The 20,025-nt window shown below is 42.0% G+C and overlaps 1 protein-coding gene across 2 annotated transcripts in view; it reads left to right on the top strand.

Moving 5' to 3' along the window:
- Positions 1 to 15,611, top strand: part of GAREM1 (GRB2 associated regulator of MAPK1 subtype 1) — a gene marked incomplete at its 5' end in the record, with an annotated part of 245,230 nt that extends 229,619 nt beyond the window's left edge. Inside the window, 3 exon segments of one of the 2 annotated variants that reach the window (XM_006150580.3) lie at positions 9,261 to 9,427; positions 10,870 to 12,085; positions 13,566 to 15,611. In XM_006150580.3, coding sequence (XP_006150642.2) covers positions 9,261 to 9,427; positions 10,870 to 11,767 — 1,065 coding nt within the window. 2 annotated transcript variants of the gene reach the window in all.
- Positions 15,612 to 20,025: the final 4,414 nt, after the last annotated feature.

The raw sequence follows: 20,025 nt of genomic DNA on the forward strand, positions 1-20,025 counted from the left end.
GTTATTACAGGGGACCAAAGTGTTCCTTCCATAGAAAATGAACAGGAAGTTCCAAGAAATTAAGGCTTTCCAAGAAATGTCATCATTTCTAAAAGACCCCATTCTCACGCTGTGCTATTTCATAAACACTTGGTGTGTCATTTATTTCTCATACTCTTTTAATACCCAAGAAGTATTAGAGGAAGATACATGTAACAGGAGAAAGAAATTTGTTCCTAAGTAACATATAAAATATTCCAATTGTTTACAGTGTTTGAGTTTCTGTCCTCCGAACATCTGTATGTATCCTTATTTTCTAGCCTTGCAATAATGAACTATGTACAGTTAACAAATTTTCACGCATTATGTTTAACATTGGCTACTCATAGAGAAAACCTTGTTTTTCATTGTTAGAAATTATTCATCTTTTACCCTGTGTTCTGTTCCCTCTCAACCATACAAAAGAGCTGTAGGGAGTAGAAAGGGGAAAGAAGGTTAAACGCCTATTCCCGAGAACCAGGAAATCAAGTTAAACTTTCTGGACAGTAATCTGAAAGTAAAGAAAATGACCCCATTCCATGATGGATTTTGTTTTAACCAAAGATAGATAAGAGTCGATTTGACTTTCTTGACCATCTTCACTTAGAAACATGAAGCTTTCCAAACCATTTCTTCTGTTAGGTGTATTTCAACTTTGCTTTTGTTACTTGCTAAGTTATCATTAATTATTCTTCTAGTTTTTATGTGGCTAGTGATACCGATCCAAAGACGGAGAGCAATTGGAAAATAGCTGTTCTTCCCTCTATTCTTAAATGAAAGGAGAGCATGGAGTCTCCAGAATCAGAGTGCACTTAACCTCTACGTGATGTGCATGCACATACCTAGGCGCATTTTTCAAATCTCTTCTAAGTTTTAAAAGATTAAAAAAAAAAATTGACAGGGGGCCAGTAGTTGGCGTGGTGGTTAAGGACACTGGACTCCCACATGGCTGACTGTAGTTTGAGTCCAGGACCTGGTGTCTTGGTTTCTCTCTCTCTCTCTCTCTCTCTCTCTCTCTCTCTCTCTCTCTGTGTGTGTGTGTGTGTGTGTGTCTATCTCTGGTCAAATTAAAATAAATGAATGAATAAATTGGTCAAATTTAAATAAATAAATAGAATTAAATAAAATAATTCTTTTTAAAAAAATAGACTTTCCTCCTTCAAACCAATGCCCCTTTCTCATGCTGCCTTACCCCTTCCTTTCCAGCCAAAGAGTGGTCTGCTCTAACTCCACTCTCATCTCCCCATCTAGCTTTGACCAACTAGGGTCTGACTTTGGTTCCCCTCACTTACTTCAACCTCACTTGCTGAGCTCTCCAGTGACCTGCTAATTGTCACATTTGGTGAACCTCTTCCAGTCCTCTTCTCAGCCCCCGGCCTCCCTCCATCTTTACACAATGACTCCTCTGCAATCTTCCCTCCTTTGGCTTCTTTGTTGGCAGTGCTGTCGTGGTTCTACTCTGGGAGCAGTGAGATGGGATGACTTTTTTTTCCCCCTTCTTTGTTTCCTCTTCTGTTCATCCTGCAAGAGGTTCAGTCTTCTTCACTTTCCATCTGGGATCTCAATGTTGTCATGACTTCTGATTCTGTATCAGTAGAACATGGAGCTCAAACACAGTATATTAAAAATTGAACACCTTGGTTTCTCCCAAGTCCTGTTCTTCTAACTCCCTGTCTGATCAATGACACTAGTACTTGTCTCATCATCTAAGCCCTGACCGGAGCATCATTCTGGTTGTTCTTTGTGCTTCTATACTTTGGTATACATGTCATTCTTTGTTGGGACTTTCTTAGTAATATTTCTAGAATGAGTTCTTCTTCTGTCACCTTGAGTAAGTTTGCAGTATTCTCACAAGCTCTTGGACATACTTCCATTATTATACCTCCCAATTTGTACAAGGGTGTTTCAAAAAGTTCATGGAAAGTGGAATTAAAATACAACAGGGATTTTTGGTGCAAAAGAAAAATAAAACTGAAATCCATGCATGATTTTTCATACTACACATTCTCTACAAACCTTTTAAAGATCCCTTCATTTTTTTTTAATTACACAATAGCTTATTTATTTTTTTCCTTATTTCTTTGTTTTTGGTTTTTCAAATTTTACATTTAATCACTATATATCCCTACAGTGTACAACATTGCTTTTTCCAGCATAAATATGGTGCATATCAGTCAAGACAAAGACATTGCCATATACATTATCATCAGCAAAGAACTTTTCATTTTTGTGTCAACAAGATACATTGTTTTAATCTCTCCTGTTTCTCTCCCTCTCTTCCTCTATTATCTACCCCCATATTACCCCTTTCCTTACTATGTCTAGTATCTACATTGCCCTTCCTACTACTCTACCTTCCAATCTTTCATTTTCTCCTGTATAGTGTAGACATACAGTATATAGTGACTGGAGACATACAGTCTGTGTTTCATACTCAAGTTTGCTTCACTTAGCATTACATCTTCCATATTTGTCCACTTTGCATCAAATCTCACAGTCTCATTGTATTTTATTACTGAGTAGTATTCCATAAAGTACATATGCCACATTTTTTCAATCTATTTGTCTATTTTTGGACATTTGGGTTGATTCCATGTCCTAGTGATTGTAAGTAATGCTGCAGTAAACATGGACGTGCAAGTGTTTTTCCAACTGAGGGTTTTTCTATCCTTTGAGTAAATATTCTCAGAGTGGAATTACAGGGTGGTATGATAGTTCTATTTGTAAGTTTCTGAGGAATCTCCATATCTTAATTAATGTGTTTCTCTCTCTCCCTCATAAATTCCATGAGTTACTCATTGATTGTTGTGTACTCAGCATTAGCTAAATGAGCGTACAGAAGGTCCTTATCATATATCTGAACAAATAAGTAGCAAAATGGAATTAGCAGAGTATGTAAGAGGTGGATAACACCCACTTTAAAACAGAGCGCCACCCCCATGCTTAGCACCAGTGGTCATGTTCTTCAGACTCAGGGGTACAATGGAAGTAGATAGTGCCTCTAATCCTGCCCATTAGCCCCAGGACCTGTACAGCTAATTCAGATTCCCCTTTTTAGATTATTTTAGTGTGTCAAATAGCAGTTATTTGCCAAATGGCAGTCATTTGGCTATGTCTCCCTATGAGTATACCTCATAAACTGAAGAAAAGTGACAGCTCTAGAAATAACAGGACTCACTAATTCTACCTTTCAATGAGTTTGCCTTCTATTAGGTTGTCTGGAAAGTCATGATGTATTTGTCCATGTTTTTTAATGCAAAAACCCATCACGACTTTCCCAATGACCCAATATTTATCTTTAGGTTAGCAATCTGCCGTAAGAATACCAAGGAAAGTGGTATTAACACCAGAGCAGTGGCATCTTAGATTTGATCAGAATTGAATCATTGAACATTTTAGAAAGGAGAAAGACTGACTGTGAAGGAACAAGGGTAAGAGGATGAAGCTACAGTGTAACTGGAAAGAAAAGCTTTAGACCAGGGAATTGTCCATGCAGCTGGGGTCTGGGTACAAATGAGAGTTTGCCTCTGAATCTGCACTCTGCCCATTGACCCTGTCGTGAGCAGTAGGACTTTGGTGCCAGGAGCTTCTCTGTGAACACCCAAGCTACAACTACCAGAAATTACCTCCAGATAGGCAGAGGTCACCCACTATCTGCAATGAATGGAAACACTCACCTCAAAACAGCGCCATCCCGTACTTAACACGAGTGTTGGTGTTTCCTTCCTGACAGTACAGGTACTGCTCCCTCGTAGGTTGCCAGGAGATGTCTTCAAGGTTGAGTTGGGAATTTTTTTAAAAGGGCATTAGTTGCCAGTTACAATATATTCTACTGCATCTTGTCTTAGAATTCGTAGTTATCTTGAGGGGGGCTGACAATTAAAGTTACAGCACTTCTGGGTTTAAGAGTCCCATCATTATTATTTTCACTCTGAGACTATGTCATGCGTGGTGAAGGAGCTGATGGTCACACGTGCCAGGGCTGTTGGCACTTTTTTTCCTCCAACATGACATTGATACAGGTGTCGCAAGAAACCTAACATTCAACCCAAATACCTCATCAATAATAAATCCACAGTAAAATACAAAGAGCATTCTCTCCTATTTGTGTAAAAATAAAAGTGTTTTTTGTTGTATTTTTTGTGACATCCATTAACTTCGACTTAGCGTTATTTGCAACATACTTGTGCCAAAAGTGACAAGTTCCCCAAATGCTACCATCCATAGGATAACAATAACGATGTCATTGTTGTTATTAGACTTCAGGCTAATGAAATATGCATGGAAATGAGTCGTGTAATCGCAGATTAGCCAACTTCAGAAACAGGAGTTGGGTCTGGTGGCTGCTTTTGTGGTCCCAGACAGAGCATGTGACATTTGGGGCTGGGCCGTAGGAATTGGCCTTTAGATGGGAAGGAAGAGGAAATGCTAATGCAGAGAAAGGGGCCAGAGAGCACAAAGTATGTCGAGATGACACTAAATCCCTCACTTTGCAGGGACCTGTGTGTCCGTGTAGAGGAGGAGTAGGAGAAATCGCTGGGAAGATGGGATGGAGCCTGACTGTAGAGGGCTGCAGGAGAGGCTGGCCCGTGTCTAGGAATCAGAGGAAGGGCCACTGGAGATGCAAAGTAACATGATGAAAGCCACACGCTGAGGCTTTTAGGAGGAATGTGCTGAAAATGTAGCACTTAAAAGTGAAATTGAATATGAGAGAAAACTGGAAATAGGGCGATTGGCCATCTAGTCTTGTAAATTATCTTTTATTGTCAGATAAAATTCATTTAAAGCCCAGCTACCTTCCTCCCAAATTAGATATAAATGTCCCATGTTGAATCCAGTCAAGAAGCAAAGGACAATAGAATGGTTACCATCCTAGGGCAAAAGAATTAGGAAGTAAGATGGCGCAACAGACCCTCACTTCTGAATCCCAAAATGTGTCCATTCCATAAAGGTGTACACTTTTTCCCATGAAACGCTGTGAAATACGACTTCATTGGCACAGTCATATACACAGGAACGGGGTGGAAGAAACAAAGCCAAGTGGAAGCAGGTCTGCAGGGTCCTCAGCAGGCCCACCGCGGAAGCACACTCCCTCTCTGCCTGGTGCAGTGGATGCCCCGCCCTTTGTGCCTCATCAGGATGACACCTGAAATTCTTGTCATGGATGGGATCGCTTTGACGTTGTTTTTGTTTTTGTTTTGTTTTGTTTTCCTTTAATCCCTTTTTTTCCAAAGTGTGTTTCAGGTCAGCCTAGTTCTTCCACTTAATTACACCCAATCTGCCCTCATATCAGAAGAAAGTCTTCCTCTGGCCTCATAGTCTTGTCTTCACTGACAGCGTCCCATCTCCTAAGAGTAGGAATCACACAAACACAATTTCTCTTTCTTTTTCTTTCCCTTCCTTCCCCCCACCCCCCATCTCTCTTCCTCTCTTTTTCTCTCTCTCACACACACAATAGTTCTCTAACTCCTTTTAGGAGTCATGTACCACCCTAGAAGCTTTCTGTGTTTCAAATTCTCTTTTGAGGTTTGGCTTTTTTTCACCTGCACCCCTACCCATGCCTCCCACATTATAAGAACCTATTAGAAAGCCTTTAAGGACTACCTGGTTATGAAGGAGGTGGCAGAACCAACTCTAAGTGACCTTGGGTATTGGGTTGGTTATAAGAACAGGAAGAGAAGACATCCCTTAGGTCAAATTCAACTACAACTGGCTGCTTTACTGAGTTCCAAAACCTAGGTCAGTCAATTATTTCACGTTAACATGCATGTTGTAATTGACATCTCGGCATATCATAATTGACATGTCAGGCAAGCAGTCGCTGATGAAATGTCATATTTAATGACTAATTTCAAAATTTAGAAAAATCCTACAATGAATTCAGCTTTAGTCATGTTTTCCTCATGTTCTATTCTAACCCAGTATTGAGAAGTAATGGACTTATTTATTTTAAATTAAAAGTTGGATCAGCAGGTGGCATAGTGGTTAAGGTGCTAGACTCCCACAAGATGAATGCAGTTTGAATCCTGAATCCAGTAACTTGAAACTCACACTGGGTGCATGTGCGTGTGTGCCCAAAATCCCAAGAGGAGAATGGAAGAGAAGGGATTGTGGCATGGCCATTCCACCCTGGGGGGGATGATTTCTCAGTCTCTCTCTTTCTCTCTGTCTTTCTCTGTGTCTCCAGTGAGTACATGCCATATAACAAAAATCTCTTAAAAATTTTCATATATATACATACACATACATATATATATTTACATGTGGATTGTATATATATATGTATGTATGTATATAAAGTTAATTGATAGATTCCTTATCTCCTTATGTTTTCTATGACTCCTGTTACTATAAGCACACCTATAATAAAGTTACACTCATCCATTTATATTCTCTAGATATTCCCTGAAAACACACACACACACACAACTAGCTACCATATAATTCACTAACAAGACGGAAGGAAGGTCACGCAAATACATATTATGAAGTAACCACTATATATTAACCCCTCCCCAATCTAAGGAGGGGGGTGACCTGCCAGAGCTTCAGTGCCTTACTTGGTTCTCAGCTTCTTAAGAAGGCCCCAAAATGGTGCATGAGCCTTCCCCCAGGCCAGCAAAACAACCCCCTATCCTCAATGCCCAATCCTTGTTTCCTCCTGGCCTTCCTTTCTGTAGTACCCCCTTTGTATCCCCTTTTCTCTTTATTCATGATGGGGCTCTTGCATGCACTTGAGAGAGAAAGCACCCCCTCAACGGGGCCTGGTCACACCACAATCCTCCTTTCTCCAGTTCTCTATCCATCAGACCCTGGACGTGCAGGGACTTCCCCAGCATGTTTCCTCGGATGACAGGATTCAAACCCCAGTTGGCCATAGGGGATCTGGCTTCCTCTGTACAGTTCTTAACCACCTTTTTGAAAGTTCAAAAGAGGAAAGTCTGCAGCTGTTGAGGAACACATCTCCAAGTATTTTGTTTTAGCCTAAAGACCTCCAGATGAAAAGCCTGCCTCATACCAATCCAACAGACTCCAGTAACCCAGGGTAGCAGTCCTGCAGGTTAGGAGCAGTCATCTCCAGCTCCAGGAAGAAATGCAGTGTGTGAGACTTTGTCTTTCTCTCTCTCTCTCTCTCTCTCTCTCTTTCTTCCTTCCTTCTTTCTTTCTTTCTTTCTTTCTTTCTTTCTTTCTTTCTTTCTTTCTTTCTTTCTTTTTCTTTCTTTCTTTATTCTTTCTTCCTTTTTTTTGTCTTTCTTTCACCAAAGGGCACATATGCCTGCATGAGAAGGGGAACAAGGGAAGAAAAAAGTACCCCCTAGAAGGGCCTAGTCATGTGCAACCTTTTTCCTCCATGCACCTGTGTTTTACAAGCCAATGGACTAGGACTCGAACCCTGGTCACCATGTGGGATCTGATTTCCTCTGTACAGTACCTTACTGCAGTGTTATGAAGTGGCCAAGAGACTTTAAATTGCTTCCATTTTACTTAGAATTGAGGTTTGTCTGGCTGCATGTGGTCCCATGACTTTCCTGTAATGGCTGGTTTCTCTGGCCAGTGAATCAAGCGTGGAACGCCAGTTAGAGGCCTGGTGTGCGGTCAGTGTGGGTGGTATAAGATACAGTGTATAATCATGTGATCCCATTTCATTCCATCTTAAGCAAACTCAATACCAGAGCTAATGGGAGCTGGCTATTTCCTTGTCTTTATGACTCCAGAGCTGCTTGGCCAGAAAGGAGTTGAAGGCCAAGGTGAAAAACTTGGTGGGAACATGGCCTAGAAGCAGACAAGCATGCTTCAAAGCACAGCATTTTTGATGGAGTCGTAATTGGCTCTCTTTTTATCTCTGCAGCTTGGGCATAAACTGCCCCCTGCTGCCTGACACAGAGAAGTACATTTCAGATGTCCACTCTTTAGAATCGTATTCTGAGTTGCCTGCAGTGAGTGGAAAGCACACTGGCCTAGAGGCAGGCAGGCTCCAGGAGCCACAGACATCATAGGTCACCCAGAGTCCCTCCTGTGTGAAGATGAAGGGAAGGTGGGGGGGTTGGGAGCAGCAGGTCTTTTTTTTTTTAAAGACATAGTCCTCCCGCCTCAGCGTCTTGAATAACCAGAATACAGCCCTGCGTCACCACATCTGGCTTTTTTTAAAGTGGGCCAAGAATCAAACCTGGGTCTCCCATGTGGTCTCAGCCTATGTCTTAACAGCACAGGCTACTGAGGCTGGGCCAAGGCAGCTTTTATAAGAAAGACGATCTTGGATTTGGAGAGCTGCCTCATGACCCCTTCTGCAACCTTGTTTCTCAAACTATGGTCTGAGCCCAAGCAGCATTGGATCACCTGGGTACTTGAGAGAAATGCTGACACTCAGAGGGTGCCCCATCGCCTCATGATAAAGGGAACTGGATCCTAAATGACTGACTATGGTTCAAATCCCAGCTCCAGAAGCTTGGGAGGGAAAAGAAGAAGAAGAAAAAAAGTGTTGGGCATGTGTGATGCATGACCCAAATCCTGACAGCATGAAGATATGGAGGGGACACTGAAGCATGACCACAGCCCATTAGGAAGTTCTCTGTGTGTGTGTGTGTGTGTGTGTGTGTGTGTGTCTGTCTGTCTCTCTCTCTCTCTCTCTCTCATGTACATACCCTCTGGCGATTTAAAAAAAAAAGTAAAGAAAGAAAATGTGGGTCCTCAGGCCCCATCCTAGCTCTGCTGAGTCAGAAACTGCATTTTAAACAAGATCCCAGGTGATTCACACACACATTTACATGAGAAGCCCTGAACCTCAGGAGCTGTAACCCTGGAGAAGGTCCACTGTTCCCTAAGGTTTGGATCCAATCAAATTCAGTTAGAACAGTGAAAAAACACAATTCCATAGGAGCATTTAATTCTCTGTTAAGATCGTGAATGCCTAATGTCTTTATTTTCTTAATATTTCTGTTTATCTGTCCTTGCATTTCACTAGCTCTCTAAATTGCATCCAAAGACATGTTAACTTGCCGTATTTCGCATGACTTGCTATGTTTCAGCAGCATCTGGCAATCGCCAAGCCGTGTTTGGAAATCAGTCTGTCCCAGGAAGGACGTGACGGCGTCTGGTTTTATCTGTGGCAGCCTCGTGTTTGCCGTCTTTCTCCTTTGCTCACCTGCCTGATGTTGAGAGCAGCAGCTCGACCCCTCAGGATGGAGCTGGCCCTGGTGGATTGTCCGTCTGTTGCTAACCTGGAGTGTTCTTTCCTGCGCCAGGTCAGGGAAGAGTGCCGGCTCCTGAACGCCCCACCTGTTCCACCCCGAAGCGCAAAGCCTCTGTCCACAAGTCCCTCCATCCCTCCTCGCACAGTCAAGCCAGCGCGGCCACAGACTCGCTCTCCCAGCCCCACCTTGTCCTACTATTCTTCAGGGCTGCACAACATGTAAGTCTCCTTGCCAGGTCCCGCTGCAACCTCGTCTTCTCACCAGCCAGTTCACGCTAGACAGGGTGGTGGAAGAGGGGCTGTTCTGGACTGGGAGTAGGGGAGGTCATACCTTTAAGCAGAATAGCATAGTGGGGCTTAGCTCTGAGCTAGCATGGGAGGGCCAATGTCTTAGAAAAGATGCTGCAAAAAGCTGAGAAATTCAGAGATAAGGGCACCTGGATTCTCTTGGAAGCAACTCGGACTGGCATGAGCCCTCACAAACTGTAACTGATTCTTTCCGCATAGACAACACCTTCAGCCAGGACCTAGAATGAGCACAGTGTCTGTGGCTCTCTCCTCTGAATTTCTGGCCAGAAAGGAATCCCTCGTGGCCTTCACTGTCTGGTAGTCATTGCCTCTGGTCTGGACGTAGTCAGGACTGTGAGCTCCCTCCTCTGCAGCTCGTTCTGTTGTTGGCAGTGCCAATGATATTTTTTTTTTCCTTTTAAGGAATCTGTCATAATACTGAGTTGAAATTTACCTCTGTGTAACTTTCAACTATTTCTTACGTCTAGGCAAACCAAAATAGGTCCACCCCACTTCTCTTTGTCAGATCATAAAAAAAGTTGAAGTCAGCTGTAATGTACATCTTATCTTCTTCAAAAGAAGCAACCTGAATTCTGTCTGCTGTGTTTCCTGTCATCGCTGCCAGCCTTGTTCCCCCCATTATGCACACTCTAGTTTCCTATCACTCAGAGAATATGACCCTTAGAATTGAAGGCACCTGTTCTCCTGTGATCTTTACAGTTTAAAGCAGCTCTCTTGGCAGGTATTTGTGTATTTTGGACATTTCAATCCTCATACTCATGTTACTCTATTGTAACAAGCCAAGGCAAGCATAAGCTTTTTATGTGAAACATGTCTTCCTATCCCAGATTTACAGATAGAACTAGTAGTGGTGAGATAGTCATGTCATGTAGCACAGGGGTGGCAATCATAAGGCTCATGGACCACTTCGCCTGACCCTTGCCCACTGCAGACATCACCAATCAATCTTGGCACCTACTGGTACAAAGCCTAAGCACCAGTAACAATGATTTTTTTTGTTGTTGTTAGCATAGATATATAAATACATACAGACGCACATATATATGACTGATATATATATATATATATGTGTGTGTGTGTGCTTTTCCGTATCCACTATAGCATATTATATATCCATATGTAATATGTACATATCCATAATTGCCAATATGCTTTATTAATGCAAAGATTATTTTTAATCCAATAAAGTTAGCAGATACTTTACTGAATTCCTGAAAAGAAATACTTTTTTTTTTCCTGACCGCACTTTTCTATGTGGAAGTAACATTGGTAAATAGCAAAAGGCATGGGATTCGGCTTTTTTTGTTACTTTTAGTTTTTGACTAATTTCCCTTTCTGTGTTTGCTTTTCAGCAGCATTACTAAAAGTGACACAAGTCCTTCTGAAAGTGTTCCTGTTTCCTGCTATCCATGTAACCGAGTGAAAATGGATTCTGTGGACTTGAAATCCCCATTTGGAAGCCCTTCGGCTGAAGCCCTGAGCTCCCGACTCTCATGGCCTAACCATTATTCAGGAGCCTCAGAGAGCCAGACCAGGAGTGATTTCCTGCTGGATCCAAGCAGGAGTTATAGTTACCCTAGACAGAAGACACCAGGCACACCAAAGAGAAATTGCCCAGCACCCTTCGATTTCGATGGCTGTGAGCTCCTGACCAGCCCTCCCAGCGCAGTCACTGCAGAATTCAGTAGCAGCGTCTCTGGTTGTCCCAAGTCAGCCAGCTACTCTCTGGAGAGCACAGACGAGAAAACTCTCACAGCTGGCACAGCAAAGCAGAGTCTCTCATGCCCTGCCTTACCCCCCAGAGCCCCAAAACTAGTAGAAGAAAAAGCTGCCTCCGAAACATCTCCTTTGCCTCTGAAAATCGATGGTGCTGAGGAAGACCCCAAGTCTGGGTCCCCAGACCTCACTGAAGACCAGTATTTTGTTAAAAAGGGCATGCAGGATATCTTCTCTGTTTCTTACCCTTTCTCATCCCCACTCCACCTCCAGCTGGCCCCCCGGTCCTGTGGGGATGGCTCCCCATGGCAACCGCCCACTGACCTGTCGGGACTCTCCATAGAGGAAGTATCCAAGTCACTGCGGTTCATTGGTCTGTCTGAAGATGTCATAGCATTCTTTGTCACGGAAAAGATTGATGGGAACTTGCTTGTTCAATTGACAGAAGAAATCCTCTCAGAGGATTTCAAATTGAGCAAACTGCAGGTGAAAAAAATAATGCAGTTCATTAATGGCTGGAGGCCCAAAATATAGCCAAATAACCCCAGCTAGCATGGAACAGAACTGATAAACGTGTGTGCTAGAAGGGGTGGGCTGGGACACAACTTCATGTTTTTGCACTAAAAAAAGAAAAAAAAAAAAAACAACCTTCTCTGTAAATAGGGATAAGAGATACTCTTACTATGCAGATTACGTTTTTGAATGGTGAACAGGCTATTTTGTACATCAATAAAGACGCTGTACAGAACACTTAGAGGTGTGCCTTGTACGTCACTCAACACTCAACAGCTGCTAAAAGGAAAACGGCATGTTCAGAGAAATCTTCTTACCCGAGTAGGTTTATGTGAGAAGGTATGATATTTATTACAAAATAGCCAAAGCTGAAAGACATGAGAATCTTTAAAAAACATTTTTGAACAACTCCCTATTTTGGGGGGGGTGGGGGGTGACTTTAGACAATTAACTACGTTCTGTGCTCTGTCATTTGGATTGCTTACTGCTGATTGTTTTACTCTTGTGCCTGAAAATGTTAGTGATATGAAATGACACTTATACGTGATATGCTTGGTGGGGATCTTTTTATCAAAAGACATTTCCCAACAGTCATGTATGGCAAGAGGATATGTGATGTCCTTAGAAATAATATGAGTCATGACCACAATAATTTATCTGTAACTGCTGCTAATTTCATTGAGCAGGAGAAAAAACAGAATATGGATATACGTGTGTGTCTGTGTGTATGTATGTATATATATATATATACACGCACACAAATATCTATTTTAAACATAATTTTGAGTTTGTTAATTTAGACAATACCTGCTCACTTTCCAATATCCACTGAGGTTTGGGGACCGTTACGAAGTTGATTTTCTTAGGATTTGTGGAAAGAATGATTCCAAAGATTCTCAGAACCCCAGCAATTGAAGCTCAACCTTATTAGACTTCATCACTGAAAACTTGGAATGGTAGAGAGTCTGTAATTGAAGAATTAGGTTTGCTTTGTCAGCCCATTATCAGCTGGATTTTGCATGGAATGTTCTCATGCCAGTGTCTGGGGCAATGGCCATTCCCATTGCATGATTGTTCTTGGGTTAGAGAATCTTCCTCCTAATATCTGATAGTGGGAGGTCTGAAGAGCATCCCATGCTCTTGGGTTTTTGCAACCTACCATTTGCTTTAGACGGCTGCGAAATCAGACACACCGGTTTTTATTATTACACATGCTACATCCGCTGAGTCATTCTTGCAGTATCAATAAGAATACTTACTTATTTCATAAACCTCTTGTTTCTTCTCTTCCAACAAAAAATAAAATACATTATTGCCATGCTTTTATTCCAAGAATTCCAGAACACTAATCTGAGAATGTTTGCTAAGTGTGATTAAATATTCCAAAATACAATGACATCATCATCATTGTTGACCTCATGAAGGAATATATGTCTTAGAAAAATGTTTGTTTTGTTAGAGAGGCATCATCTGAATAGCCCTGCCTCCCCTTCTGCCCCCGAGAGTCAGTCCCGAGATTCTGGATATACAGAGTCCATGAGGGAGGGGCACACTAGATAGAGTAGGCCAGCCAACAAGATGCTGCATGACTTGCACCAAAATAAATAAATACATTTAAAGACAAGATCCACCAGTCTAGTTTTTGTAGACCTGTGAAATGTATTACTTGTTGGCATTAGAAAGATACTCCTAATCCATCTCATCATTGTTTAGAGTTGAGGTGCACTGAGGTGAATCTATCATTTTCCATCATAGATTTCCTTTTTAAAAAATCCTTTTTTTTCCTCCTAACGTGTCTCTCAAAATGTAAATACTCTAGGTAAAACGGAATACCTCATAAATGATCAAACTGGAACACCTCTTCAACAGTAACTGACACATCTGTGGAGAAGTTTCTGGTACTGCAGTCCTACAACATGCGACCCATGTTGTTAAGAAAACATCCTTCTAGGTGAGAGGCAACTCGCTCCCATCATAAAGTCAACCTCTTGGAACTTCTCTTCCCAATTCGAAACAGAAAAAATGTCATTGACAAGTTGCCAGTTTTCACTGGCAAACCTTTGCTGAAACCTTTTTAAAACACCTCGCACTTGGACACGATTCTCCTACTCAGGAGGAAGGATCGGGGTTGCTTTGGGTTTATTATGAAGGTTGTACCACATAAGTAAATGATTCCTTTTTTCTTTTGCAAGAACGTTACACAAATTAGAATTGTTTTCTTTTCGTTTACTTGTTTTGGTCTTTAGCATATTTATGTCAAGTTTATATCGATTGGCAATATAGAGGCCCCATGAGGCCAGGGATGCTGGTCCTCAGTGCCTTTATTCCTTAAACATTCACTTACCACTTGGTGTGGCCTGGACGCCATGAGTCACCAATCTACCATGTCAAAGAGAAGACCTGCCCTGCCCTCAAGGAGCACATAGTTTTTCTATTTAAAATCACAGTGACTGAGATGATGGATATGTGGGTAAGAGAGACATGAAATCCTCTGGATAGCTAGGCATATGGAGGGTTAAGTGTGTCTCAACTTTAAGGGATCCACAGTTCAAAGAAATGGCAGCCTCTATTAAAAGATATAAAGGAAACCCTACAACATTGTGACAACTTGGAATGCATTGGAAGCAGAAAGTACCTCTGTTTCTCAGTGGCTAGTGTTTTCTTTCACTTGGAACTTGTTTGATGGTAATAAATACCTTCTGGCAGCTCCAAAAGCCATAAGTAGATGTGATTGTCATTGCTGAGTGGAGAGAATCAAGGCATCCCGGTTAGACAAGGCATTCATAGCCTTGAGGAAACCATGAAGAGAAATGCAGAGCAGGGTGAGAAGGAAACAGCCCTTCTCTTCTGTGTTTTTGCCATGAAAAGTGATGCATAGAGAGCCCCATAAACGGGATCTTTTCTAACCAACCAGCTCAGGTAGGGCCCCGAAATCAGAATAATAACCATGGTGCTTGAGGCAAAAGGTCTGTCTAAACAAAACCCATTAAGAGTCCTTACATTCATGGCTAGGTTCCTCATGGTCCCAATTTGAAAAGAAAATCCAAAATAAACCAAGCCAAGCTAGAATGCAGTATGTGGACCTGACTCGTGTTAGGAGGAAGAACTCACACACTCCCAGATCAGTTCCTTCTCAGAATCTTGTAAACGCCTGCAAGTTCTCTAAGTTCAGCTGCTCAACTTTATGAACTGTGAAATTTACACTAACACTTAGTCAACCCACATATACCGTTCAAGTTTATGAAGTTGCAGTGAACTGCCCATTCAGCTAAATGGTGATGCGTATTCTTGTATCGTGTAGAAATACAGCAATCCTGTGGGGAAATGTTCTGATGGCACATTCCACCTGTGTTAGACACGTGCATAAAGCCCCTCCTCACATTCCAGATCCACCTGCATCTCATCCGCACAGCTCCCTGAGAAGTTTGGGGGAAGGCTGTGGATGGACAGAGGGTCCTTTATTTTGCAAACACATTGTATAACACATCACTGCTCATCATGCCTAATGAGCATAAGATTAATGTTTTGAATAACAAACTGGAAAACAAAATAGTTGTCCAAAGAACCTAATGAACTGTTCAGAAGAAATCTTAATTCCTTTTACCAGACAAGTTAAATCTGCTGTTGGACACATATTTCAGAAATATGCCCATTATGCCAATTTCCACTATGTTTCAAGTAATCTAGAAGCACCAGGCTGCTGGGCCCAGAGTGCAAATGATGGCAAGTGGGACTTTATGCCATGAGCTCATAATAAGGGATTCTTACAGTCACAGCATATGAAGGCCCACTGTTTAGTCTTCAAAACGTGATGTTTCAAATTTTGTCTTATTGTGATAGCCAGAAACAAGGAGTAAATGCAATTTCAGTTCAAACTACATACAAATATTTTATGTGATCTTGCTGCTCTAATTTTTAGGCTATAAATTTTGTAATAGAGCTTATCAGATTGCGAATTTCCTTTGTTTACAATCTCATGTCGTAGGGCTCAGAAAATTTTGTAGCTATAAACCTTTTCTCCCATTTTTGTATTAAGGTCCAGTTCAAATATTGTTTAAGCTAAGCCTACAGATGGAATTCAATTCGTTAAGAATTTAAGGGATGTTCCTTCACTTTAACGGAAATGGTGTGTTCTTCTCAAAGACTTTTGTGATCGTCTTGACAGTCGCTGCGGTTGGAAACTGGTTGCAAACTCCTGGTTAACAGTTGCATTACCTTCGAGTGCATTATCCAATGGGCTCCATGTGTACCTCAAGAAAAATACCGTATGTTATGTCTGAAACAATTCGTTGTCTGTTTAGATTTAAATGGTTCCGAAATGTCTATAAATAAAATTTTCGAAGTTGCTCTTCTTGCTGTCAGTCCTTGAGTCAGACCAAGTACACAGTTTTCTAAGACTTCTCTTCCCCATCATCATTAAGGAGTAGGAAGTGTATCTGCTGGCACGTTCTGTATTAATAAGGGATGGAAGAGAGCAGGTACTGTACACAGTCAAAGGCTGGTGACCAGGCAACCTGATGGCATTCCACGAGAATCTGATGTGATCAGGAGATAGAGGACAAATACAGATGAACTGGCAAACTTTGAACACAAGTACTTAAAACCTATGGAGAGAGAGACAGTGAGAGGGAACTTGAGAAATTAGCCCCCACCCGAGGGGGGTGGCCATGTTGCAATCCCTTCTCCTCCAGGGATCTTGGGCACACATGCACACATGCTGGGCGTGAGTTTCAAGTCACTGGGTCCGGGACTTAAACTATGATTAGCCACGTGGAAGTCCAGCGATGCAACTGCTCCACCGTCTGCTGGCCCCCAAACCTACTATCTCCTTAACTAACATACAGTTAGGTTTATGTAATTACGGGATTGACGTAGGTTGGTAGAAACTTTCAAGGATCTACCTTGAGCTCCTAGGAGTACTTAACGTCAGATGTACACTAGGATATTGGACTCCGGTTGGGTTTTACAAAGCTAATTTGAATTTAGAAATAGTTGGGTTAAAATAAAATGTCCTCCAAGTCCTATATAGCTGAGGTTAGAAAAGGCCAAATTATTGAAAACAATAAGTGCTAGATACGTTCTTATTTTGCTGAACTAAATTTTTCCTTAAGATGTGGCCGGTTCCTCCTTGCCTAAATAATTCATACGTGTCCTTTGGGATTTACCGTCATCTACAAGCTGATTAGGTACTGCTTCTTTATACTGATAGAACTCACGTGCGAATCTGTCTCCTCGGAAACTGTACAGGCCCGCATACCAGGGCTCACGTCGGCATTGTTGTATCTTCAAAGGTAGATGCTGCTGAAGGTCCTATTGAGTGACGGCACGAGTGCCATTACGTTTCCAATGGCGGCCAGTCCATGCCAGCAAGACCAAGACCACGACCGCAGCCACAGGAGACACGAAGCAGTTCAAGGAATGCGCTCGATGAAGCATACACGCATTGTAGAATATCTGGGTAGACAACGAAAGCAGACAGGAGTTCGTTTAGAGGTCCCAGTGGAGTGCGTATCACCTGTGAATAAACTTCTGTTATAGTTTAATTAGGTCAGTCACTTCCATTCGTTCCTGGGTGTAAAATGAACCGAAAAGGTCAGTGTGTTCCCATGAGCTGACTTACATGGTGAGCCCTAAAAGAGATGGGAAATTGAAAAGTAGTAGGTATGGTTGAAGGACTTAGCTAAGAGTGATCTCAGAACTAGAAACAGTAATGGGTAAAGATGAAAAAAATTTAAAAAACAAAACAAACTAACAAACAAAAAACAGATTTGGGGCCTGTCAGTGATGTGGTTATTTAGATGTTTTGCTTTGTTTTATTTTATTTTATTTTATTTTATTATTTTTTGGAGAGGTTTTTGCTATAGGGCACGTGCACTCACCAGACAGATCGAGAGAGAAAGCGAGAAATCACCCTCCAGGCGGGATGGCCACACCACAATCCCTTCTCCATTCTCCTCTTGGGATCTTGGGCACACACGCACATGTGCCCGGCGTGAGTTAAAGCCACCGGGTTCTAGGACGTGAATCGCGGTCGACTACATGGGAGTCCAGTGACAGCCATTACGCTAACTGCTGGTCCCATTAAATGGTTTTATCCCACATGACCGACTGCACGGTTTGAGTCTTAGACCACTGTCTTGAGAAATACACCAGGCACATGTGCGTGCATGCCCAAAATCCTGAGAGGAAGATGGGGAGAAGGATCTGTAGCATGGCCATCTCCCTTGGGTGTGTGTTGGGGGGGGGGTTCTCACTTCACTCTCTCTCCCTCTTTCTCTGTGTGTCTTTCTAGCAAGCACAAGTGCCTTAGAGTAAATATTTTTAAAATTTTAAGAGTGAATAAGAACGAATCTATCACTGTTCAGGAGGAAGAGTGCAGGGCAGATCATAGCTGTTCAGAGCCAGAGGGAACCTTGGAAATTGTCTAGTTTGTCTTAATTTCATAGAAATGAGACCCGTGGAGAGTAAATGACATACAGGTTGTGACAATCGAAGCGCCTCCTAACTCCCCGTTGTGTATTCATTCATTCCATGGCAGCACTGCCCTGATACCCTCAACTTCCAACTTAAAAAAAATCAAAAAAAAATTTTATTTTTGTAGTGCATGAACTGCCTTATTCTGATCCTTTACTTCCTTTCTTCTAAGGCTAAAAAACAGAAGACAATTCTCAGCTGATAACTCCCCAGTCAGTGACAGGTGGAAATGCAAAGAAAACTCTCCTGCTTGTAAAGAGAGACTCTGAGCATGTCTCCTGCTCTTTGAGCAAAGAGATGACTCCGTGGAAACACTAAATGACACGGGTAAAACTTGGACCATGTAAAAGATTTACAGTACACACACCTTTCCTCTTCCTCTCATTGTGTCTACGAAGTTGCTAGGAAGAATTTACAAACCGTTACACCTAGGTGAAGAGGAATCTGTAGTACCACATATGGCCACAGGGTGTCAGGTTTTTCCACCCAGTCAATAGTTTCCTTTTTTTAAGAGATTTTTGCTAGGGTGCATGTGCTCACCAAAGAGATGGAAAGTGAGAAATCACGCCCCGGGTGGTGGGGGGTGGTGGGGAATGGCCACACTGCAATTCATTCTCCTCTATTTTCCTCTCAGGATTTTGGACATGCACGCACACACACCCAGCAAAGCACACACACCCAGTGTGAGCTTTAAGCCACCAGGTCCGGGACTCGAACTACGGTAGATTATGTGAGAATCCAGCAGCAAAACCATTATGCCATCTGCTGGTCCCTACCCAAGTCAACTCTTAAAGGAGTACAATAGTGAGTCAAGGATTAACGCTGTGAAATTTTCAGTCCCGTCATCTTGGAAGTTTCTATCTTCCCATCAGTCACTTTTTGACTTTTCTCAAGTAGCCAAAGGCACTGGAATCCTGAGATTATGAAAGTAAATAAAAATGGCTTTAAAAGTAAAGAATTGGAAAGTGAGGCACTGCAGTATTTTCAAGCCATATGTGACAAGTAGAGGGGTCTTGAAAGTACAAAACTGACTTGGCTTTCACTTTGCTACTACTTGATTCTTGGGCTTTGGAATTTTTAAAATAACTAATGGGAGTCCAAAGCTTTTTTGGTCAGGCAGGCTCCATGGCCTAGTGGTCAGAGGAGCTGGATCCCACACAGCCAACCATAGTCTGAATCCCAGCCTCAATGGCTAGAAAAACACATTGGGCACGTGTGCATCCATGCCTCAAATCCCAATGAGTTGAGTAATAGAGAAGCAATTACATGGTCATGGCCTATGAGGGGTTCCTTCTCCCTCTCCCTCCTTCCCTCCTACTCTCTTCCTCTATTTCTGATCAGTGCATACACCCTCTGGGAATTTAAAAAACAAACAAACAAAAAGTGAAAGAAAGAGAAAAAGGAAGAAAGAAAAAGCTCTTGCAAAAAAAGAAGTTTTTAATCCTCCGGGCTGATTTTGAGCAACAAAACAAAACCCTTAACCTAAATCAACACGTATCAAGCAATGTTATCATAAAACTGACTTTTGAGTTAGGGTGGAGACCGCATCTTGCCTTTTGAGCCTCCTTCATGACCTTCATGGCTAAACCACAGATCAACCTACGTGATCCTGGAAGGACAAAGGCAAGGTAAATCCTAATCAGGAAAAAGCGAATCGTCACCCTGCACTTTTCTTCATAAATGTTTCTGCTTCATTCTTTATGCTCTTTCCTACTCTCAGCACTTTTAATTATGATATATATAATATATATAACATACAATAAATATTCTTTTTCAATTCAGCTTTCTCTAATTGAAAAAGGGTG

This window comes from Tupaia chinensis, unplaced genomic scaffold (genome assembly GCF_000334495.1).
Source record: "Tupaia chinensis unplaced genomic scaffold, TupChi_1.0 Scaffold000290_1, whole genome shotgun sequence".
Lineage (NCBI taxonomy): Eukaryota > Metazoa > Chordata > Mammalia > Scandentia > Tupaiidae > Tupaia > Tupaia belangeri.